The 25,524-nt window shown below is 40.6% G+C and overlaps 1 protein-coding gene across 1 annotated transcript; it reads left to right on the top strand.

The window, feature by feature from the left end:
* Nucleotides 1-4,847: 4,847 nt before the first annotated feature.
* Trabd2a (TraB domain containing 2A) lies at nt 4,848-25,088 on the top strand (the record flags this gene model as incomplete). The annotated part of the gene is given in 7 exon segments (XM_076832766.1): nt 4,848-5,055; nt 5,058-5,139; nt 5,141-5,224; nt 5,226-5,367; nt 16,632-16,722; nt 16,725-16,805; nt 24,874-25,088. Coding segments are annotated over 7 exon segments (903 nt in total), but the record flags the coding sequence as incomplete, so codon positions are not given.
* Between the last annotated feature and the right edge of the window lie 436 nt (nt 25,089-25,524).

Below are 25,524 nucleotides of genomic sequence, written 5' to 3'. Positions count from 1 at the left end.
TATATGTAGATTAACAATAGTTGTAACAGTGACAATAAAATAAGTAATAAAATAAAAATTGATGCATATTGAATAAAATGAATAAGAGTGCAGGTATTCTAAGGTAGGATGGAGTATTAGGCAGATTATATTGGATAGAAGCAGACCAAAGTCTATTTGCTTAACACCATGGTCCTGATAATGACAGAACAAAAACAGTGACAATGAATTGGGAATTCCTGGGTTTTTATTAACATTTTAGCTTTTTTGCCATATCTCCCTGTTTAAAACTGTGTACAAAGTCCTTTGATAGATTGTGTGGAAGTTGTATAATTAGTTGTCGTCTGTAGGTAACTAGTCCCCAGTCAGCTCAGCAGATGGACCTCTTTGATGATCAAATCTTACCCTAAAATTAAAAAAACAAACCAAACTAAAATTGTGCTTTGAAGGATACCTCTAGCAAACCAGTTGCCTTTGAAGCTAATAATTATTTTGTTATTCATTTTAAATGAACCAAAGCTATAACTGTCAATCTCAGCTTTTTATTAGCATTTACTTAAACAGTGTTTTGTATCAGCTGGGTGTAGTGATGCATGTCTGTAATTCCATACACTTGGAAGGCAGGAGGATGGCAAGTTCAAGGCCAACCAGAGTAACTTAGGGAGGCTATAAGCAATTTAGTGAAATCCTGTTTCAAAATAAAAAACAAAAGGGCTGAGGATATGACTCAGTGGTCAAACACTCCTGGGTTCAATCTCTGGTACCAAACAAAAAAACAGTGTTTTCTATCAGATTGCTGGAATTCTAACCAACAGTGAGGCATTTGCTCAATTAATTAGCCTTGGCAGCCATATCTTGGTAGACATGCAGTTTCTTTTTTCTTTTCTTTTCTTTTTTTTTTTTTTTTTTTGAGCACCTTGGCACCGCTGGAGATGTAGCTCAGTGGTACAGTACTTGTTTAGTACTCACAGGCTCTGATGGTGCTCTTGATCCCAGTGATACCGCTGTTGACCGGTGACTAGTTCTTGCTTCCCCAATGTTGAAGAATAACACCAGAAAGCACACGCCGAGGCAAGGTCAGAGTAGAAATTAGAAGTTTATTAAAGGATAGCAGAAAAGACTTCTCCCGGAGGAAGAAGGGGACCCAAGAGGTGGAATCCGTGGAAGTGCGGTTGTTTCCCCTTTTTGTAGTTTTGGTGATGGAATGTAGGTTGAAGGGGTTAGGACACAGGTGGGCCCAATTATCACCTTTTGGGATGGGCTTATCATTTCTCTAGGATGGGCTATCTCCAAATCTGTTGGGGGCTGTTTCCTGAGCTCCATTAACATTTCTTTGAGGTGGACTTTGGCTTAGGGCCTTTTCAGGACTTCATTAACATTCCTTGAGTTGTCCTGTGTTTTCCCTGAGTCATTCCCAGCATGGCCTCCATTTTAGATTTCACTCGATATTAGACCCGATTTACCTAACTACACTGACTACCTAATTTTAAATCTGGCTTCACCAGCACCACAAAACAAAAACAAAAACAAAAACAAAACCCCACAGAGGGAGACCCTCATCACTCCATAAGAGGATGCCTAGGGGCTGGAGACTCTGTATGTTGTTTATCTCTTAATATTACTTCAACAATTAATCTTTTTTTGTTTTCTTTTTGCAGTGCTAGGTATTAAACTCATGGGAGCTCTAACCACTGAACCATATAACCCCAGGCCCATCAAGTAGCTTTTTAAAATCTCAAGGGTGAGCTGAAGCAGAAGCAGAAGCAGGATTTAGACTCATTTTACCCAGTTAGTGCATTCTTAAAATGTTAGGTGAGTAGATAGAACTGCAATTTGAATGCTTTAAATAACAAAGTCACAGGCTGAGGGCTGAGATGGATTCTCTTGTCATGCATGAGGTTTAAGATATTGAGGCAACAGTTATAAATTGGAAAATTTTATTTAAATGTCACAATTTTTAGTAAAAGTATTGCTGGCAGCTAAGCCAGGGAGGCTACCAGGATTCTTGCTGGCCAGATTCAGTTGCCTGCTGGCTGAAGAAAAAACAGGCAAATAGGTTGGGCAACTTTGCATATCCCCATAATCTCAGCTACTTAGAAGGCTGAAGCAGGAGAATCACAAAATCAAGGCCAGCCTGGCAACTTAGTGAGACCCTGTCTCAAAATAAAAATAAAAAGGGCTGGGGATGTAGTTCAGGTGCAGAACATCTGTGGGTTTAGTTCCCAGTCCAGAGAGAGAGGGGGAAATGATGGAAAAGGGAAAAGGGAATTTTAGGCAGTTTAATTGAGCTGGGGAGAAATAGCTAGATTGCTTCTTCACTGGTACCACAGCAGTTGCACAAACAAAAGCCAGGTGATTGATATATATTTAGATAGGCTATACTAGACAGAGAACATGTCAGTTTTAATTTCCTTGGCATCTGTCCTCACAAGGAAGTTTTTGTTTTCAGTAGGAGGAAACCAGAAACTCCCTGTTTCAAAAAGTCTGTTCTGGAGCCACAGGGCTCTGTTGCCTGTGGCTAGTCCTAGGGTTGCTTAGCCAGTCGAGTTTATGGAGAGTTGTGGGCTTCTTTGCTGCTGCTCCCCTGGCCTCATCTCACCCCCAGCCCAGTGTTTACTTGCCTGCCTCTGCTCTCACCTGTGAGTGCAGTCCTGTTCAAATGGTGGTTCTGTGAAAGACAGCATGGGGTGGGAGAAAACTTTAGCCAGCTCTACTCTTGCTCATCTTATATTTAGAGATTCTTTGTGATGCAAACTTCCTTTGAAAGGGGTTGTTGCTGCTGAACAATAACACAAATGCAAATACAATTGATCCTGTTGTTTGCCAATTCCATATTTGCAAATTTTCCTGTTTGCTAAAATTTATCTGTAACCCTCAAGCTAATACTCCTGATACTTTTGTGGTCAACTGCTGTTGCATGCAAAATGGAAAATTTTGAGTTGCCAATGTGCACATTCCAAGCTGACACTGAACAAGGTTGTTCTGTGCCTTCTTGTTTCTGCTCCCAAACTGTTAACAAATATCCTTTTTGTGGCCTATTTAATGCCATGGTTTTGCATTTTTGTAGGTAATTTTACTGTTTAAAATGGCCCCAAGTATGGTATTGAACTGCTTGCTAGTGTTCTGTGAGAATGGTGTAATGTGCCTAATGGAGAAAATATGTGTTAAGTTTTTCAGTGTTACATACTAAGTAAAGTGCCTCTCAACAGAAGCACACATGGAACAAAGTTGTATATTGACCAGTTGACACAAATGTTATGACCAGAGGCTCTGAGGAATTGAGCCATGTATTTCCTCTGGGAGCAATGGTTTGGTATTCATGAATCCAGTGTTTATGGGGACTTTATATAATCCATGAATAATGAGAACTGGTTATAGACTGAAACTCCACAATCCAAGGAAGTATGTTACATAAAAGGAGGTTAAGCCTTTTGGATGTGTTCCAAATCTTCTTTCATATAAATCCAATTTTTTCATATTCTGGATTGTGTGATGTATGGTTCATCCCACATGTATGTCTGGCCTTCAAGTTACTCTTGAACTCCTTAAGAGCTGTCCTGTGTACTTCTTTGAACAATACTTTTTGATAAACAGATACTTCATAAATTACTAAGAGACACTCAGGAGCAAAGGACATAATGACCTGGCATTAGATGGACACTCACCAACATTAAGTCTTTGAGAATACTGGAAGGGATACATAGAATTCTGTCTAGTTTTCTTCTGTTGAACCAGGACAAAGAAATGCAATCAAACAGTACAGGGACAAGAACAAATTAGGAAGCCAAGGCTCATTAAAACCATATTTTCAACCTTAACGGTAGTTTGGAATGATCAGGGAAGCTTTAAAACTACCACCTTTGGGGCTAGGGATGTAGCTCAGTGATAGCAAAGTCTAGTGATAATAAGCCTAGCAAAAGTTTGGGTTTAATCCCTAGCACTGCCAAACAAAAAATCCTATTTCTGAGACCCAACATCCAGAGATTCTGATGTGATTGGTTTGGGGCAGGACCCAGCCATTGGACTTCAAAGGCTTTACAAGTGATTCTAATGTACAGCTAGACTTGAGAGCCTCTGCACTTGGGAATGTTGAATTTGAGATCTGAAGAAACAAGGTCAACAAACTGGAGACTATCATGCTAAGTAAAATAAGCCAATCACCCTAAACCAAAGGCCAAATCTTCTTTCTCTTTGATATGCGAGAACACACAATAAGGGTAGGGGAGAGAATAATAAAGTTCACGGAATTAGACAAAGAGAAATAAAGGGAAGGAGGACAGATAGGAATAGGAAAGACAGTAGAACAAATCAGACATAACTTTCCTGTGTTCACACAACCAGTGAAACTCCAAATTATGTACAACCACAAGAATGGGAGCCTAATTAGAATAAGTTATACCCTGTGTATGTATGATATGTCAAAATACACTCTACTGTCATATATATCTAAAAAGAACAAGTTAAAAAAATAAACAGGGTCATCAGGTCTACCCTGTACCTTTGTGAGTTACCTTCTCAAATGTCTCTTACGTGATATCAGGTGTATCTTTAGATTCCTCTCCAATCCCTGTGCAGTTCATTGTAGGGCAGATAAGGGTAAACCTCTGAACTGGTTATTTCCGCTGCTTTTCTTTCCTGAATCAACATTTTGATGGAAAAATGAGAAAGGATGTTGAAATATTGTTGGCAAATGCGGACTCTTGCTCCTGGCAGATTAATCTACGTAGACTCAAAAGTCTAAATCCTACTTTGATCATTTTTATCCTGAAGTGCAGTTTATCTCTCTAATTCCTTTTCTCCTCTTAGATTCCTGACTCATTCTTCCCTCCTGTATCATACTTTGATGTTGTCTCTCTTCTTTTTATTAAATTGAATTGAATTACTTCTTGTGGATCCATAAAGTGAGACCCACATCTTACTCCTTTAGCATTATCCATGTCCCATAAACCCTAGTCTGGGACTTCATCACTAATAATTCCAAGAAGGCTTTCCAGCAGAGCAACATTATGTACTTTGAGTTGGACCTCATGGACTCCTACACAATCTCTGTCCTCAGCAGGTGTCAGATGATGCCAAAAGCAAGAACCTCTAAGATGTGCTCACCAGGGACTGCCTCAAGTGCCACTTGGAGATTGTCAAGCTCAGGATGCCCTTGTGGATGATCAGACCAATGAGGCAAGGGGCTGTATGTAGAGTACCTCTTCACTGCCATTGTGGGGAACTAGGAACACAAGAGGCTCATGATCTGAAATGGACAATAAGTCCTGGAGGTTACCTGTCCTAGACCTGAACCTTGCCAAGGAGGCAGAGTAGCTGAGGAAACAGACTGGGGCAGTGGAAGAGGTGGAAGAGCAGTGCCATCCATTGCACGTGCTGAACATTTCCCAGGTAAGACTACATGAAGGACTTGGTGGTATTTAGTTGTGTGGGTGGATTTACTGAGTTTCAGTAAGGAGATGGACCAGAGGTACTGCTTGTTTAAAAGTTATCTTTGCTCAAGAATGCTATTCTGAGGATTAAAAAATAAGCCTATTTGTTATCACTTATTTGAGTATTGCCAAAAAAGAAAACATTTTTTCTTGTCATGTCAACAAATATTGTGTGCTAATGTTATGCATTTTTAATTCAGATATTTCATTAAGAAGCTGCTTTGAGGGCTGGGGATGTGGCTCAAGTGGTGGTGCGCGGGCCTGGCATTTGTGCAGCCCGGGTTTGATCCTCAGCACCACATACAAAGATGTTGTGTCCGCCAATAACTAAAAAATAAATATTAAAATTCTCTCTTTCTCTCTCTCTCTCTCTCTCTCTCTCTCTCTCTCTCTCCTCTTTTTTTTTTTTTTTTTTTTTTAAAAAAAAGGAAGCTGCTTTGAGAGACTGTGGACAGATGAATGCCACACTGGTTGTCACAGGGTATGGCCTAGTTTGGAGATGATGCTGGCTGTAGCTGTTTTGGGTAACAGCAGTCCCTTGGAGATCATTGTTGTGCCTTTTCAGGACACTGCCCCCTGGACAGTGCCTTTTCCAGGTATAGTTATGTTCCACTTACTCATGGTTTATACCTCAGAGCACTGGAATTTAGGTTGATTGATGGTAGGAAGTTCTTCACTTCTTATAAAACAAGCAATACTTGATTAAAGAGCTTATTTAATTTGGTGAAAATTGTCTTAAAGTGAATTAGATGAGTTTGATCCACAGCACTGCATTAAAAAAAAAGGCATTAGATGCTTCTGGGAGCCAGTGGGATGTTATATTATGAAATACATCTTGTTTTGTGAATATTCTCAGTGAGTAGCCTTGAGATGTTGGTCCTCAGGATTTGGGATGGCCATTAACCCAAATATTTGCTTTAGCAAACCTTGAAATGTTGAACTAGGATTGTTATTTAAAGGATGTAAGGACATGCAACTAAATCAGTCAGGGTTGCTCCAGGTGAACTGGGTTGGCACTAAATAATCACACAGACACAGAAAGTATCTTTTTCATGAGGTTCAGTGATGGCTTCTCTGCCCTAGCTCCCACAAGGGAGGCAAGAGAGGCAGGCAAAAAAGAGAGAGCACGCCTGAGACCATTCTATTTATTGAGGGGAAGACATTCGTGAAAGTTCAACCCAAATGAGACAAAGGATTGGGTTTCAGGGGGGTGTAGCTCAATCCCATTGCTGAAATTCCTTGCTGAAGGAAGTTGAGTCCACCTGCTTTCCCACTGCAAGCAGAAGCCAGTTCCACACCTCCATTGCTCAAGGCTAAGGGTACGTGCTCACCTCCTACATGCTCAGATCCTGTTCATGGCACCTGGACAAATTAGAGTATCATGTCATTCATGTTATGAATTTCATAACAAATTCTTCAGGGTCATAAAGGAATTTAAGATGTATAAACTAAATTTTTTGTAAGACATTGAGGTTAAGCTAGTAAAGTTAGAGTTTAAATATAGAAGGAAAACACTATACAACTTATTCCTGAGATTCTTGTTTAAAGGTAAAGTCCCCACATTTCATTTATAAACAGTGAAATATTCATAACCTAAGGACTTTTTGTATCCATGCAGATTCAACTAACAGCAGAACAAAAATATTAGAAAAAAGAACTGAACTGGATTGAATATGCACACACACTTTTTTAGCCTATTGTTATTTCCTAAACAATATAAGTTAACAACTATTTACATAGCATCTACACTGTATTAGGTATTACAAATAATCTCGAGACAATCTAAAGTATATGGGAGGATGTATATAGATTATATGCAAATACTACACCATTTTATACAAGGGACTTGAATACCCATGGATTTGGGGGATCCTGAAACTAAAATGACTATACAGCTCAGGGACTTTTTTTTTTTTTTTATGTTCTGGGGATTCAACCCAGGGCTTTTGTTTTTGTTTTTGCCTTTTGGTGCTGGGGATTGAACCCAGGGTCTTATGAATGTGAGATAAGCACTCTGTCAACTGAGTTATATCCCCAGCCCTCAACTCAGGATTTTGAGCCTATCAGGCAAGTGCTCTATTACTGATCTACAATCCCAGCCAATTCATTAACTTTTAACATATGTATATATACAAATAACTATCATGCACAGTAGGATTTCCATCATTGCATAAAATTATTTTAAAATGTTTTCTTCCTTCCTTCCTTGCTGGGGATTGAACCTAGGGCCTTGTTCATGATAGGCAAGCACTCTACCACTGGGCCACACCCCAACCTTTACTGCCAAGTTTTTATTGCAGCATTTCTATACAGAAAAGTTCACTTGATGAATTTTTAAATGTAGCCATGCTCTCAGCACCCAGGGTGAGAAACAATAGCACCAGCTCCCTGTCTTTTAAGGACAACTATTATCCTGATATCTTGTGTGTGTAAGGCCAGAGTGGTAACCATTGCACTATGAATCTAGGCTGTTTATCCTGACATCTTGGAGCATGAATTAGTTTCACAGTTTTAAGTATCCTTCTGCTGAGTTACATTCCAGCTCCTGACTGCCCCCCCAAATGGGGCCAGTACTGTTACTTCATTAGTTTCAGTCCCCACTCTTCTCTGTTGCCTTTCATCTAGCCCTCTTGACTCCTATACACCCTGTCTTCCAAGGCTCCAATCAGGTTCATGGCTCCTGGTTTGTGTGGTGCAGGTCCCTAAGATTAACTAACTGAAATTTGTAAATAGAATAGATGCCTGACATGGATACCTGGATTTATCTTGCCAGTTCATGGCAGAGACCATCCTTGCCCTTCAGGATGGAGTTGGGTTGTGACTTCTACTTTCTGTTACCCAGAGTTTGTGTCTACTTCATATTGCTGGCTGTGTTTCTGTATCTATGTAAAAGAAGTTTGTGAGATGGGAGCTGGAGGTTTCCTCACTTCCACCAAGTCAGCAAGTGGGTTTCCTTTAAAGATACAGGTTCCCCTAGAGAAACAATTTTCCTAAATCCAATGTCCATGATTACACACCACTAGGCATCTATGAACAGGCTCTGGGAATGGGGCATTTCTATGTCAGCTTCCTCTGAGGCTGAAGAAATGAACTTGTCTAACCAGAAGACTCTCCTGCCCACTTCTGCACAATGGACTGGATGTCACAGTGAGATACGGTGGGCATCTTGGACACCCCAGTCTCTTCAGCATTGGACTCTGTCCTTTGGGACCCAGCCACCTCTAGGTTTGGAGTCTGAATCATGGATCCCTAAATTAATATGAATGCAGCCACCAGTTCTGGGTTGTCCTCTGCTTTTCACAAGAAGGGCCTGCAGTGTGGGCATTCTATATTCTAAGAATCAGCTAGTTGGATGTAGAGGTCTTTTGCAGACCCTAAAGTGCTCTTTTGTGAATGCTTAAGTGTGATATGAATTGTTGTACAAAGATGGGTTTGTCATTTTCTCTTGCCAATAGATGGCACTAACATATTTTGTATTTGCCTTCTCAGTTATCCCTTTTCTAATTGTATCTTCAGTAATATGGAATGTATTAGCCCTCTTTACCTCTAGGACTAGTAACTCCCTCTCTTGTCTGAAAAGCCATCCTCCTCCTCACCTTATTTATTTATTTATTTATGAGTCTGACAAAATGAAACCTTAAGCAATGATTTAGGCCTGGTAGATATACTTCTGGATCTTATGAAGTAGTGAGTTTTTTAAACCATAGTTTGGGGTGTTGGGAAGATAGGAATCAGTGTTTGGAGCAAGTTGTATTTACTTTAGTCAGTCACCTTACAGAAGAAACAACTGGCTTTAGGATGACTTACTGGAAATATGCAGGGCATGGTGGTGTGGGAGGCAGCCACTGCTTTAGGAGCTTGTGGTCTGGCTTGGAGAGGTTGGGAAAATTCCTACAGAGATCCCATCTCTCCCACTCTCTGGTTAGTAAGGGCCAGGTGAATGCTGGAGGAGTGGGAGATAAGGAGGGGCTGGCAGCCTGAGGAGCCTCATGAGGAGGAGGGGGTCAAACTCCTTGAAGAGGAGGTAGTCTGGCTGGTCTGAGGAGAGGTTCTAGGGATTCCTTTTGTTGTACTCCCCATGTATTCTTGCACTGATGCACTGGGAGGCAAATAGGCTGAGGCCAGCCAGCACTGGGAACAGTTTCCTAGACTAACCATGGACAGGCCCAGCTAGAGGCAGAGGGTGAGACATAATGAGAATTGGTGCAGAGCAGGTCTGGGCTATGAGGTCTCCTGTTTCTAATCTAGTTCTGCTTCTTAGAGCTATCACCTACCATTTTTAGAAGTTTGATTTACTGAGGGGTTCTTTCAGCCTATATTCTAATAAAAGCTAGGGAGGTCTCATCTTTCAAATTGACTGTGATGCTGATGGAGGGACTTTCCCACATTTTCCACAATTTATTTGGAACATGGACATCTGATATTCTCTTTTTCCTGGGTAGGTTTAGTTTAAAATAAAGGTCTAGGAAAATTATGTGAACTGTTTGGAAGGGAACTGATCGCTAAAATATGTGCAGATCTGTTCATGTACATGTGATGCAACATTCTCAGTAGAAACCTCTGAGAGATAGGTAAGCTGTGTTATAGGCATATGCTGTGCCCTCTGCCTGGAGCCCTGCCTCATGCTTTTGCTCTGGCTAGCGGCTCATTCACCTTATTCACAACTTCTGAAGGAAGACTTCCCAAGTCCAGAGATGACCTTCTGCAGTCTGCACAGAATCCCTGTGCTGGGATCCTGATCTGCCCTTGAGGCTGGACCATATACTCTTGGTTCTTATGTGCCAAGCTCTCACCAGTGGGAGGTACTCATGAATGGTTATTGGATAATGAGTGAGCCATTGTGGAATGTGCCAGCCAGATAGGACATGTGATAGTCAGATTTCAACATACGGCTCTGGGGCAGAACCAAGGGCATCAGTGAATTTATAAGAACCTTGGCAAACAGAGGACACAATATGAATGAGTCCTCAAGACAGAATAGTTGAATACAGCCCTTCTAATAGCTGAGTACATGTGAACCATCATCTTAAAATTCATAGGGAATCTAATCTTTATGTTTTGCTTTGATTCCCTTTTTGATTTTTTGACATTCTTTCCCAGCATTAATGTACCATAGTTCTTATTCCTAGGCATAGATGGGCAGAAATACTATAGTACTATAAATGTCACAGGAGCCCATCACATCTGTTTCCTGAATAAGCCTTTTTTCCTGTTTTTACATAGGCATGTAAAAGATGTGGGTGAATATTCTTCCTAAATTGGAAGTCTGATGGACTCTTAGCTCTCCTGGTTTTGGGGGGTTTCCACAGCAGTTCTTCATTTTGTCATCCCTTTAATGACTTTTTTAAAAACAGACATGGAAAATAAAACAACTGTGAACCTTATGGCTGCTTATGATGTTCATGAACTTCTAGGTGCACACTACAATTCTGTGTTTCCACCTGGGAACAGGTCAGGCTTAAGACTTGCCTTTACATTTATTAAGCCCTCAGCTTGGACGAGGCACTCTGTTTCTTATGGTGGGGTGGGGAGCTCAAAGACAAAGCAAATGTTGATTCTGCCTTCCCTCAACTCTGGGCTGACTCTTAAAGACCAAAGTAGACTTTGTAAAAAGAATAGGTATTTTTGCACTCGTATATGGATACCATACAAGCTGCTTGTGTTAGACCCTGTCTTGGCTAGATTTGGTCCTGCCCAGCTGCCTTTGGGGTAATAGGTCATAAAAGAAGTACATCATGGATTCTGAAACCCATATCTCCACCTTTTGCCCTGGTGAATGAGGTTGAGAGCAGGGAATTCCTTCACACCTCTAGCAGCAAGGTCTTTCTAGTTATCTGTTTGATGGGTAAGCTCAAGGACACCTATAGACTTTAGGAGTAACTCCCAGCAAGTCTCTATAGCAGACAGAGTGAGAGGGGTGCTCTTCAGCTCTTCTCCAAAGAATCTACCTCCTGGGTAGGGGTGAATGAGGCAGAAAAGAGAGGAGACAAGTCAAGGAGTCAGGTGAGCTGGAACCAGCTGTTACCTGGGACCCTCCATAGAGCTGGTTAAAGTCTCAGTGGGTTCAGGTACTCTAGGTGTTTCCTGGCTCAGGGATGGAGCCAGGAGGCTTCCCTGGACCTTGGAGGTGGTTGTTAATGGTATAGTATCCTATCACATATCACAGGCATTATAGCACTTTTTATTCTTACAATAATCCTCCCTTATTCTCAGTTTTGTTTTCTATGGTTTCTATCATGGAATATTAAGTGGAAAATTCCATATTTTATATATATATATATATATATATATATATATATATATATATGAGAGAGAGAGAAAAGATTCATCACATTCATATGACTTTTATTATAGTATATTGTTAGAATTTTTTATTAGTTTTTCAAAATTTTAAACTGATAAATAAAACATAAAAATTATACATATAAATGGATGATGTGATGTTTTGATATATGTATACATTTCATAATAGTTAAATCAGGTTAAACATATAATTCCTCAAATATTTATCAGTTATTTATAGTAAAAACATTCAAATCTTTCTTCTAGCTTTTTGAAATGTACAGTACTTTATTTTTAGTTATAGTCATCCTACTGTGCAATAGCAAAATCAGAACTCCTTACTCTTATCTAACTATAACTTTATTCCTATTGATTAGCCTCTTCCCATCACTCCCCTCCTCACCTACTCTCTTTTCATCCTCACAGGGCCATTTTTTTGAGCTGGGTGGGGGGTGGGGGAACTGGGCAGGCAGAGTGCTCTGGCATTTGTTCATTTCCTTATAAGGATGGCAGTTCTATTGGATCAGGGCTCTACTCTTATGATCTCATTTAACCTTAATTACTTTCTTAAAGGCTCTGTTTCCATGTACACTCAGGGGGGATTGAGGTTTTAACATATGAATTTGGGTGGACACAATTCTGTCCATAATAGAATGAGATGGACGTGCTCAGTTGGCTGCTGGTCAGGGCAGGACTTTGGTTAGTTAGAAAAGAGAAACAGTGGCCAGGAGCCCTAACCAAAGAAAGGGGAAAGCTTTGCAGACATTCTGGAGATGTCAGGAAGAGAAGTGGAAGGCCCAGTCTGCCCTGTGCATTCTTCCACTTCCTTCCATGCTCCCCAGACCTTCAGGAACAAATCATCATGTACAAAATAGCCCTTTCCCAAGTTGAAGTGTTACCCAATGGCAGTTTATCTCTGGAATTTGTGCTTGAGTCCTTTTGCTCAGTTCCAAGTTTTGAGAAGTGCCTCCCCCTCTCCCTAAAAGCAGATCTTTTTTTTTTTAAATTGATTTTTAAAAATAATAAATGACAGAAGAATGCATTAAAATTCTTATTACACATACACAGCACAATTTTTCATATCTCTGGTTGTATATAAAGTATGTTGACACCAATTCATGTCTTCATACATGTACTTTGCATAATGATGTCTATCACATTTCTCTAGGATTCTGGAAACTGAGTGATTGAGATACCAAGTATCATCAAGAACATCCAATATAGCATAATGGATGATGAGAATTCTTTCATATCCAAAAAGTAAAAGATACAAAGAATAGAGGCAAGTTATAGTCTAAATATTTTAAAAACTTAGAGTCTTACTAAGTTTCCCAGGTTGGCCTTGACTTGGAATCCTCCTGCCTCAGCCTCCCAAATAGCTAAATTACAGGCATTGCCACTAGGCTCAGCATTTTTTTCATCTTTAAAATATGATTAAAAAACAATAGTTTTTTAAATTATTTTTAGGATATTGAAAAGATAAATGAGAACCTAAGCTAAGCACATAGCATGGTCCTGATATGAGTCAGAAACACTCAGAAAATTATTAATGTTATTAGCTTTGTTTGGGATACAAACTTCTTTAAAGCTTAAATCATAAAAAATAAACAAAAAATTCTAACAGGTGTTGTAAACCTTTCATGATAAGGTTAAATGTCTTTAAAATGAATTTGACATTTGAGTGTGTTGAGAATGGGCTGCATAAACAAAATCCTTTTTTATTTGATTAATATCTGATGTGGGCCATACATTATCTCTCCCTCCTTTGTTTGAAGACTGGCAAGTCTGTTAGAATAAATGGCTCTAAATACCAAGAAATTTTTTGAAAAAAATTGATGAATACCTTTGGAAGAAGGTCTATTAGCAATAGGTCACCTGAATTTGTTCTGAATGCCTTTAGAAGAATAGCAAAGCCCATATGGAAGTATCTGTGAGCCATTAAAACTTTGAGAGAAGATAGCCTGAGTTGAGAAAGAATGTGTGAAAACTTGGCCTGTGGCTAGGCACACCTGACAGGTGCTTCATAATGCCTCTAATCCTCTCCTCCAAAGGTTTTTCCTTTAGGTAATCTGAAGTCAGCAATTCCCCATGGTTTGGGGTAGGTCCTGATTGTCATAACTGCAGGGCTCATAACTGTGAAAGCCTGAATTGCCTCACTTATACCATAATTTGCAAATTATGAGTGTATTTACTTTTTTATCTAGGCTGTGACCACTAATGACCAGCTGGACAGGCCATCAGCTCAGCTCTGGGCTTGTCACAAATAAAGGACTGGGAGGGTGGGAATATGCTATGGCCTAGATAGAAGAGCTGGTCTTCAGGCCCTGGGGAAAATGCCTCCCAGGAGAGGCTGAAGGTGCCTATGCAAGAACAGGAGAAGTATCAGAAAAGAGAGGAGGGGAGGGGATTTTACAAAAAAAGCATCTGTCTTTGGTTAAGACTGCATGACAGGAAGAAGAAAGTTAGAATAACTGAAGGAAGGTAGAAGCAGGGAGGTGCTATGGTTTGAATGTGTCCTTTCCAAACTCCAGGTGTTGCCAATGTGATGGTATTGACAGGTGGGGACCTTAAAAGGGTAACAGGCCTTCTCCTTCAGGAAAGGCATTAAGGTCCTTATAAAAGAGGTTTCCTACAGAGTGAAGTTTCAGAGGGTTCAGCAGCAGGCCCCATGAATCAGGTGTCAGGGAGAGGAAGGGATCCAAATCCATTGGCTTCTTGATCGACTTGACACTTTTGAGAAATGATGGAGCAAAACTTGTGATCCTCCTGAGTGTCTGGAGGAGCTGGGATTACAGGTATGCACACTGAACCTAGAATGCTTGTGGAATTCTTATGGGGCACTGCCAGTGTTTACAGACATAGATCATTCTATCCTGCATTATTACTGAATAAGTGTGGCCATGTGGTGGTGGTGTCAGTGTATGACTAGGACAGGCCTTTTGCTGTGGACCATCAAGGGGAGCAAAGTGACTTGTCAGGTCTCAGAGGATCTCAGTCCCCCAAAAGGAGAAAGATGAGACAGATGTTTTCTAGGCTTCTTGAGCAAGCTGCCATGGAACTCTGGAACACTCTCTTCCCCTCTCTTCACCCCTCCCCCTCTAGAATCTTGTGGAAGTAAGTGGCCAGTGCTAACTCAGCTTCTGAAATAGTGGAGTGTATTGTCTCTCCCCTCTAGGACCAGTGTCCTCATCTCATGAAATATTTGCCCAAAAGAGAGAAATAGGAAGTGGAGAAATAATGAAAATGTTAAATGTATAAAATGTATAAAATTTATAAAACATGTAAATGTTTATTGAAATGTTTTTGGATTTACTAGAGAAAAGATAGCCTATTTTTCACTATGGTGCTGAAAAAAATTGGAAATACACATGTAACAAAATGAAATTAAACTCCTCTCTCTCAACCTGCACAAAACTCAACTCAAAGTGGATCAGAGTTAGGTCCTAGACCAGAGACCCTGCACCTAGTAGAAGAAAAAGTAGGCCCAAATCTTCAATATGTTGGCTTAAGATCTGATTTCCTTAACAAGACCCCTAAAGTATAAGAAGGAAAATCAAGAATCAATGAATGGGATGGATTCAAACTAAAAAGCTTCCTCTTAGCAAAGGAAACAATAACATGAAGAGAGAGCCTACAGAATGGGAGAAAATCTTTACCACATGCACCTCAGATAGAGCATTAATCTTCAGGATATACTCAAAATACTTAACACTAATGAAAAAATGTAAAACATCTTTAGCAATTAGAGAAATGCAAATCAGAACTACTCTAAGATTTCATTTCCCTGGGTCAAAATGGCAATTATCAAGAATACAAATAACAATAAATGTTGGCCAGGATGTGGGGAAAAAGGCTGGTGAGAATGTAAATTGGTACAACCATTATGGAAGTGGTACGGTTCCTCAGAAAACTTGGAATGGAACTACCATTTGACCCAGCTATCCTGCTTCTTGATTTATACTCAAAGGACTTAAAATCAGCATATTACAGTGATGCAGCCATATCAATGTTCATAGAAGATCAACTCACAATATCTAAACTATGCAATGAACCTAGGTGCCCTTCAGTAGATGAATGAATAAAAAAATTAAAAAAAGTGTGTGTGTGTGAGTGTGTGTGTGTGTGTGTATGAATATTACTCAGCCTTAAATGAAATTATGGCATTTGCTGGTAAATGGATGGAACTGGAAAATGTCACCTAATGTCACCTAAGCCAATACCCAAACACCAAAGGCCAAATGTTTTCTGATATGCTGATGCATATCAATGTGGGGAGCTAAGGAAGAGGAGAGTACTTTATGTAGAGGGGAATGAAGGGAGGGGAGTGGGTATGGGGATAGAAAGGATAGTAGAATGAATCAGACACTATTACCCTATGTACATATATAATTCTATATCATGTATAACCAAAAGAATGAGAAATTATACTCCATTATATATGATGTATCAAAATGCATTCTACTGTCATGTACAACTAATTAAAACAAAAAATTAGTTTTAAAAAAGAAACACTAGTTTTGGGTAGTGGAATCAAAATTATTATGTAATCATGCAACATTTCTTTTATGAAAAAAAGTGTGAATCAAGTTAAAACTGTGCATGGACTATACAAAGATATGGTCTCTAATACATACATAGCACCAAAAACAATATTTTAAGTGTAATGAAAGTATTATTTAAACCTAAGAGTTTTAAGCCTTTTTATTATTATTTTTTATTATTTTAATTATTATTTTAAGGCTTTTCAGTGAACTTCACTTAATATTATTTCACTTTGGTTATAGTCAGAAGCGTAGCAGACAGGAGACACCAAGAATAGTGTGTCCCCCCTCACCCTTCTCTTAACTTGTCATCCAGGCTGCAGGATTAGATGCTTAAATGAAGCAACTTTGTTAGTTACCCTGTTGCCCTTGTTTTCTTTTTCTTTTTCTTGTGGTAGAGGTTCCCAATTTCATAAATGCCATGCTCCAGCCTCAGGAACACATCACTGCTCAGGAGATCAACAGTCACTTCTGTCAAGAGCTGATCTACAGTGGAATGAGAGAATGGAGGAGCAAGGGAAGGCACTTTTGGAGGAGTTCCCTGACAAGGGCTTTTTCTTTGTTTTCTGAGCTGGCAGCCTCTGATTAGATAGACTCTGGGATCTGCTGCCTCTGTGGGGGGGAATGTTGAGGCAAAGCCCCTACTCAGGGCCTATGTTGACATCAGTAGGGACTCACTTCAGTTGCAGAGTAGCTCCAGCTGGTTCTGGGAATCCAATGTGGTGGAAATGTTGCTGGAGGGCCCAGTGTATGTGACATTATTCATTGCTTTCCTTCCACACAGGGACTTAGTGACATATGAGTCAGCTGGGAAGGCATCTCTCTGTCCTGAACTCAGTACTCAATCCCAGCTTCTTTCTGATACCTTTTGTTTTTTAAACTGTCACTAATGTTTGTTTATCTTAATTTCCCTTCCTGTGAGCCTCCCAATGTTAGGCCTGGGGTTGACACATAAGCCATTGTTAAATATTAATAAACACATGGAGGGGGGAAAATTATTTCCTTTTCTGGGCTTTTTGAAATAATTTCTATTCTGCTTTTGAATGATTTTTAACCCATAATTCGTTGGAGCCTGAGAAATGAAGGACAGAAAAGCCAGAGGCTGGGCAGTGTGTGTCAGTTTTTGTGTGTCAGTCAGCTTCCCATTGCTGTAACAAATGCCTGAGACAAATCAACTTAAAAGGAGAAAAGAATTATTTGATTCACAGTTTCAAAGGTTTCGGTCCATGATTGCTTGGCTTACTTGCTTTTAGGCCTATGGTGAGACAGTATATCATGTATGGCAGACACATGTGGTGGAGGAAACTGCTCACCTCATGACCTCTGGTAGGAAAATAGAAAGAGGAAGAGTGTAGGGTCCCAGTATTTCCCCTAAGGAGAACCCCAATGACCTAACTTCCTTTTACTGGGCCCCACCTCTTAAAGAGTCCAACCTCCTCTCAGTGGTGTCACCTACTGGGGACAACACATAAGCCTTTGGGACACATTTAAAATCCAAACCATAACTCTTCATTAATTAGGACACGTCACCTTTCTCAGTTTCTTTACCAGCAAAATGTGAGTTTAGAGATTAACACTTGCAAAATAACAGAGTAAAGGCTGCTCCAAACATGCTCCTCCATAAAAGGCAATGAGAACACGAGGAAAAAATGGTCAATATCAACTTTTACAGAGTTCTAGAAAATAAATAAAGGCTTGAAACAACCCAGGGTATGTTTACTTAAGAAAACTAGAGATTAGTGGCATTTAACTTGCTCTATTTTATCCTCTTTGTCCCAGCTTCTTCCTAGCTTTGTCTTGAAAATCCACAACCTTTAAACTCAGTAGCCATAACAACTGGTTGCTTAATACTTACTGGAGAGGAGATAATGGGTTTGGATTTCCCTGAGGCTCCATCCTTGAAGAATCATCATTATTTAATTTATCTCATAGTTCCCTAAAAGTTTCATTCCAAGCTTATGTTCATTTGACCTGACTCATTCTCTAAATAGCCATATTCTTAGGGGGGTTGTTGAAAATAGTCAGTGGCAGTGGCAGTAGTCATAGCTGCCCATGACAGCAATAATTGGGGCTTATAACAGACTGACCGCCCCCCCCCCCAAAAAAAAAGCAAAATGGATATGAGATGTACCATATGGGATTTTGAAAAGTTCTCACATATTATTGGGAATCTCAAAGGGCCAAGTGTAAGAGAAAGGCTGTGTACATGCCCAGGAAAGACCTCAGAAGGTCCTAATCTCTTACCTCTGTCTGCACAGAAGAAAAACTAAGGCAGGGTTGTAAACTGCCTGCTGGAGCATTGAAGGCATGCTCCAAACTCATATAGCCTCTCTTTGAAGAGGCTGGGAGACTTACTGGTTGAAGATGTTTAAGGAAATCTCTGAACAGTCATTAGCTGACCACTAAGTTAACTGACTAGAGACTTCAGTGGCCACACCTATCAAAGAATCCTGACTTTACAGAAAGTCCTGGCAAGTGACTAAACAAACAAACAAACAAATGGCAAAATAACAATAACAACAGCAGATAACAACAATGATGTACCCTGGGAAGAAGGGTTGGCTTCATCTAAGTTCCCAGATTTGTGGACCTAAAGTTGTTCATCATATTCTTTTATTATCCTTTTACTATTCCAGGGATCAGTAGTGATGACTCCTCTTTTACTTCCAATATTAGCAATTTGTTCTTCTCTCTTCCCCCTTGTTAGCCTGACGAGAGGTTTATTAATTATATTGACCTTTTCAAAGAACCAATTTTTGGTTTTGTTGACTTTCTGTATTGATTTCATGGTTTTATTTTCATGATTACTGCTTTAATTTTTCTTATTTCCTTTCTGCTTGATTTATCCTTAAATTACTCTTCTTTCTGTAGTTTTTGAAGGTGAAACTAGAGTTTTGAGATGAATCTTGATCCACTGCTTCTGCTGCCAGGTGGGGTCTGCACAAGCTGCAGGCCTTTGCGGCCAAGAAGTGTTGCAGTTCTTAATGGTGGGCCATGCCCTCCAATGTTGCAGCAGACCCCAGCGGTTCATCATCTATTTCTTCTTTCAGGGTTCTTGTCTCGTGAATTTGAAGAATGAATGCCACTGATCAGGATGAGTGAGTGTAATGTAGGAAGAGCACTCTTGCAGTGCAAGAGGGCACCCAATAGCAGGTGTTCTCTATGGGAGTGTGCTAATCTAGGGGTTTGTATAGCACTTGATTCACTGCTATTGGTCCAAACTTATGCTAATTAGGACTTGGAAACATAGTAACACTATTGGTCAATTCTTGAATCCCAACTTCCATTCAAGTTTGCCCACTTCCATTTTTTTTGTGGCAGGTCAGGGAATGGGATTTTAAGGCCTTGAGATGGGGCTGCAGCACCTCACTGTGTGCGGCCATGCTGATGCTGGGGTGACAGGTCAGCATGGCTTGGCTCATCTTGGTGCTGGCTCATTGCACCTCAGGTCTACCCTGCCTATATTATGGGCTCCATGCTGCTACTGTGCTGCTCCATACTCCACTGCCACTTCTTGGCAGAGACCAGTAGGCTGCCTGCACTGCATGGCAGCCAGGGAGCTCTGTCAAAGGTACAAACTTATATTTGTCCATTGTCTTGAGTTTAACCTGCGACCAGCACCAGCTTCATGAATGAAGGTTCAACACATGAGTAATCTTTAGGGAGTTTTGAATTAAAGAGACAGGACTCTAATTACCTTTAAACCAGCTCCAGGATGGCTCCTCCTAGCTCCAGTCTTCAGCTACCCATTGTGGTAGCGAGGTTTACTGAAGAGGGGAGAGAGGGGAGAGAGGGGAGAGAGAGGGGAGAGAGAGGGGAGAGAGAGGGGAGAGAGAGGGGAGAGAGAGGGGAGAGAGAGGGGAGAGAGAGGGGAGAGAGAGGGGAGAGAGAGGGGAGAGAGAGGGGAGAGAGAGGGGAGAGAGAGGGGAGAGAGGGGAGAGAGGGGAGAGAGGGGAGAGAGGGGAGAGAGAGAGAAAACATGCCAGGGAGTGGACTTTTATTGGGGAAGAAAAAATTCTGGGGAAAATCCCATCCAATGAAGATTAAGGGGGGCAGCATCCCAAGGTCAGGGGCGATGATTGGGTCTTCAGGGTAGTGGCCAGACACGCCTCCAAACGGGCAAGCCCTTGGACCTGAGAAGGGTGGGGAAAGCTTTGGACACAGCTGTGCCTAAGCACCTCTCACCCAGCCAGGGGGGTAACTCAAATCACATGCAAGGATGGCCTCCCACACTTGAGGATATTTGTGGTATTATAACAACTTATATCTCTCAAAATTCTTTTCTGTGTGGGTTCTCTCCTCAAGGTAACACATTTTATAAGATGGTATCACTTTATTTTTATTAGTCATTTTTTTTTTTTGCAGTGCTGAGGGTTGAACCAGTGATGCTCTACCACAGAGACTCATCCCCAAATCTTTAAATTTATTTCTTTTTTGTTTGGAGACTGGGTCTTGCCAGGTTGTCCAGGCTAGCCTTGAATTAAAAAGGAAGAAAGACATTTTTCCCCCTCTGTCAAATCTCTTTCTGAAGATAAGAAAAAACATCTCAGGGATGAAAGAATTTCCTGTTTTTAAAAGAATAGAGAAATGACTTGTCTGCCCTTTCAGGGGCTGGGAGAGTTTCTTGTTGTTCTCCATAGATGTCACCAAACTATCTTTGTGAGTAGGTATAGGCATTAGCACATGTCACCTGTTCAGTTCAGGCACAGAGGTTGTGGGTCTCTCATGAGATTGGCCTGTAGCAGAGAGTTAAGAATGTAGGGTTTGGGGCTGGGGTTATGGCTCAGTGGTAGAGTGCTTGCCTAGCACACATGAGGCACTGGGTTCAATCCTCAGTATCACATTCAAAAAAACTAAATAAACAAAATAAAGCTATTGTGAACATCTACAACTAAATTTTTTTTTTTTTTTTAAAGTATGTGGAGTTTGGAGTGGGATTGCCTGGATGTAAATCCCAGCTCTGCCATTATACCTGTGCAACCTTGGCCAACAAGCCTCCTACCTCCTAGTGCCTTGGTTCTCTTGACTGTAAAATGGGGTGGCACATGGTATCCACGTCATAAAGTTGTCAGAATTAAAGTCTTCAATATAGGGCAAGTGAAATAAAAGGTTTTATTGATTTTAATCTTTCTTTTCTAATATATACATATTGTGTGAATTTCCCTCTAAACATTGTTCTTGCTGCTTCCTGCAAATTTTAATGTTTTATTTCCACTTTCATTTAGTTTAATCTTCTCTAAAGTTTCAGGAAACTTCTTTGACCAATGTTCTATTTTAAAATGTACTGTTTAATTTTTATGTATTTGGGGTTTGAGGGGTACCTTTGTGTTATTGATTTCTAGTTTAATTTAATTGTCTGAGAGCTTATGTTGTAAGATTTCTATTCTTTTAAATCTGCTGAGGCATGTTTTATGACCCAGAATGTAGTCTATCTTGGTGAATATTCCACATGAGTAGAATAGAGTATGTTTTCTTCCATTGTTGGATGAAGTATTATATAAATTTTAGATCCATTTCATTGATAATGCTTTTCAGTTCAGCCATATTCCTATCTGATCATTCAAGAATCTTTATCATGTCTGAGTCTGATGCTTACTTTGTTTCTTTGGACTGTTATTTTTCTCATTTTTTAGCATAATTTTACATTTTTATTGAAAGCTGGACATGAATCTGGTAATGAGAACTACGGTAAATATTGTTATGTGCTGCATGACAATGTTTCTGTTAGTGATAATGTTATGGCTTAGATATTAGTTGTCCTCCAAAAGCTCACATGTGAGACAGTGCAAGAACATTCAGAGGTGAAATGATCGGGCTACGAGAGCCTTAACCCAATCAGTGAATTAGTCCCCCGATGGGATTAACTGAGTGAGTGGTAACTGAAGGTGGATGGGGTGTGGCTGGAGAAGGTGCTTGGTGATGTGCTTTTGGGGTATGTATTTTGTATTTAGCAAGTGGACTCTCTCTCTCTGCTTCTTGATTATCATGTGAGCTGCTTCCCTCCGTCATACTCTTCTGCCATGGTGTCCTACTTCACTGTGAGTCCCAAGGAATGGAGCCAGCTGTCTGTGGACTGACTTCTGAAACTGTGAGCCCCCAAGTAAACTTCCCTCCTCTAAAATTGTTCTTGCCAGGTCTTTTAGTCATAGCAACAAAAAAGCTAATACAGGTAGACTATGTATACAATGGTAGACCAATTAGATTGTATAATCTAGAGATATCATAGATATCTTAATTTGTCTAAATACTCTATATGTTCTCACATAGAGTAAAAAATCACTGAATTGTATGCTTTAAAAGAATAGATCTTAAAATTGTGCTCTATATGTGTAACATGAATTGTAATGAATTCTGTCATTATAACAAATTAAAATAAAAAATAGAATTTCACGTAAAAATAATAGATCTTACTTTATGTAATTGTTTGAATAAAACTGTTATAAAAAAAATGAAAGGTTTGTCTTCTATATCCTATTGATTGAAGAATTCTGCCACAAAACAAATTGCTGTTTCTGCCTTTCATGGTGCCTCTCAAATCTGTGTGAGTGGTTTCCCTCTTTTATAAGACTTAAGTTTCATATTTGGATTGTTACACTATGTCCAACTCCTTCCTGTCTCAACAAATGACTTTTTCAAACAAAGCTGTTAGCCAGGGTTTTACTCTTTAGGTACCTGTCAGTGGTGTAGGCCCCAGTTTCCCCTGGCTTGTTCCCTGGTGTGAACATAAGCTTTGTCTTACTAAAGTACACATCTGGGTAGGAGATGCAAAGTGCCTGGGCACTGGAGCTTTTACCTTCTGCTCTTGCCAGACTCAATTGATTTCCCAAGAGCTTCCCCTGCATCCAGTAATACATTAATGGGGTGCTCAATGGAGGGTTAAGTTAGATGTGTGTTCTGGGCAGGTGGGAGGCTAGATAGCATATTTTGATCTGGGTAGTTTAGAGGGTGAGCCTTTGGATAAGGTTTGTGCTGGTGAAGATGGTGTGAAGTGACATTGGAACACCTGGGCTTCTCTGATTCTAAGGATATAATTTATGATGCTAATGTATCCCTGAATGGAACTCTCATAGCCCCTGGGTACCCGGGTGTCAGGAGGGATCAGGATGGTTCTTATTAGAATAATTATTTTTCTGTGGCTTCTTTCTCCCTGTGCCTTCTCAGGTGGGGTTGCTGACACCCTTACCTCCAGCATTTTAAAATCTAAAAAGCTGGATTTGGGATACAGCACTTTCCTAGAATCCATGAGGCCCTGGATTCAATCCCCAGCAATACCCTCCCCCCCCCAAAAAAAAATCAGTGTGGTTAAGAAAATATTTGATTGCAAAATGAGGATAACCAAAAACTGAAAGTACTGAAGCTTTAATATCAAACAATAGCTTTTGTCATTGGGATCTGGAGACAAAGTATGAAGATAAGAAATGGAGCTCACCTTTGGAAAAGTCAAGGGTGTTCAGCAGAAGCTATAATCACTTGTTCCAATTCCCATTTCCTCATTCTTAAGTAAATAAATAAAATACTATGAGTGGTTAAAGACAAGATTTTTTTTTTCTTATTTAGATGTTGTGTTAATCTTAAATCAGCTCATGCTAACTTTTGGGCTCCTGGTTTGCCAGGGTTACCTTGCCAGTGGTGATAGCTTCTCCCCACTCCCAATTATTAGGTCTGCTTCTGGTTAGAGTTGGTCTAGGCTGCAGGGAGAAGGGGGTTGGGAGCTAATGGTTTTACTAAAAAGATCATTGGAGTGGGAATCCTCAAAGGAAGGCCTAGAGTGAGGGGTACCCAAGGGCACAGTGGTTGCCAAGAAACATCACATATGGAGCCAGATACCCCTTCTATGCATGAGGATTTCCATAAGTGAAACTAGGAACCAGGGCTTCTGTGTTCCTTCTGGTTGATCTTGCTATTATTTGTGATGGTGCTGTAGGCTCCTGGGATCCCTGATTGTGGCTCCTAAACTATAATGCCTCCTGTCCTATGCAGAAACATCTAAGAAGAGAATTTCTCAGACTAGGTTGCTTTTGTTGGAAAGTGATGATAGGGTGGTAAGCACTCATTCAATCCCACCAGCCTGCTTGCTTCCCCAGGGAGCACCTTTGCATTTCTCCATAGGTGGAAACTTTCTCATTTTCCCCAGACCAGCTCCCATCCTTTAGAATCCTGTGCAAATGTCACCTCCTCTGGGAAGTCTGACTACATTGGGAATTTGATGTTCAGGTTCTTTCTATCCTTAGCTGTGGGACTGAATGAGTGCTTACTCATTCAGTAACTCCAGGAAAACTCTCCCGTTGCTTTCATTTTTAGTGTCCTCATCTCCAGTGAAAGTGGGAAATGGAAAGAGCATTTCTGAGGCCTCTAGGACCCTGGGCACCCTTCCCTCCACATTGCCTTCCCCCCTGTGCAGCTCTGGTCTTACATTGCTCTGATCTTCAGTGTCTTCGTCTCTGAAACACACTTATCATGCCCTGCCTGCCTTGCAGGGCTGTCATGAGGCTCAATTTTAGAACCTCTCTGAAACAGTATTGTGCTGCACAGTTGGGAAAGGGATAGGCAGAATGATTTCTTTGTTCTTGGATGTGTGGTTGGGGAGTATATTGGGTGGTCCTGAGAACTATAGTGTTTCTGCTCATTTTTTTTCACTGTAGGCTGTTTTATGGGCAACAACATAGTGCTGGATGTGTTGCATTGCAAAGGCCATGAGAACATGCCCTGGCTAGATGTCCCATCAACAATTGGTTGTATCTGGGTAGACAGCAGCAAGGGGACTGGCTGCCTGGGCGCCAGGGTGGCTGTTATCTTCAGAGGTTCCAGAGGACCACAGCATGGTCATTTCCTTGGGGCCCAGGAGAATGGTCATTAGATGGACACTGACGGACATTAGATGGCTGGGGTTGTATCAGACATGGGTGACCGGGTGGGCACTTGGGACTGCTGAGGGTGTTTCTTAGCAGCATTTAGGGGGAAGGGAACATGGAGGGAAGGTTGCCCAGGGTCCTGGAGGCCTCAGGGATTAATGCTCTTTCCATTTCCCATTTTCCACAAGGCACTTGCTTCTTCCAGAAAAACCTCCTTGGGATTTGTTGTTCTCCATTACCATGGCCATGGCTCATTCCAGGCGTTTCTCTTTCTGATTCATTCTTTACCATTCTGTGGGTCTAATCTATCCTCTACTCAGAACCTTCCAAGATTACTTGTTCTCTTTAAAAGTCCAGTGTCTTGGCATTCAGATCTCTTTTCTAGCATTACCACTTGCATCAGAAAATCTTCTATTCCTGCTATGTTACTGCCTTTGCTAA

This window comes from Callospermophilus lateralis, chromosome 14 (assembly GCF_048772815.1).
Source record: "Callospermophilus lateralis isolate mCalLat2 chromosome 14, mCalLat2.hap1, whole genome shotgun sequence".
NCBI lineage: Eukaryota > Metazoa > Chordata > Mammalia > Rodentia > Sciuridae > Callospermophilus > Callospermophilus lateralis.
This window is presented reverse-complemented; position numbering and strand designations above follow the sequence as displayed.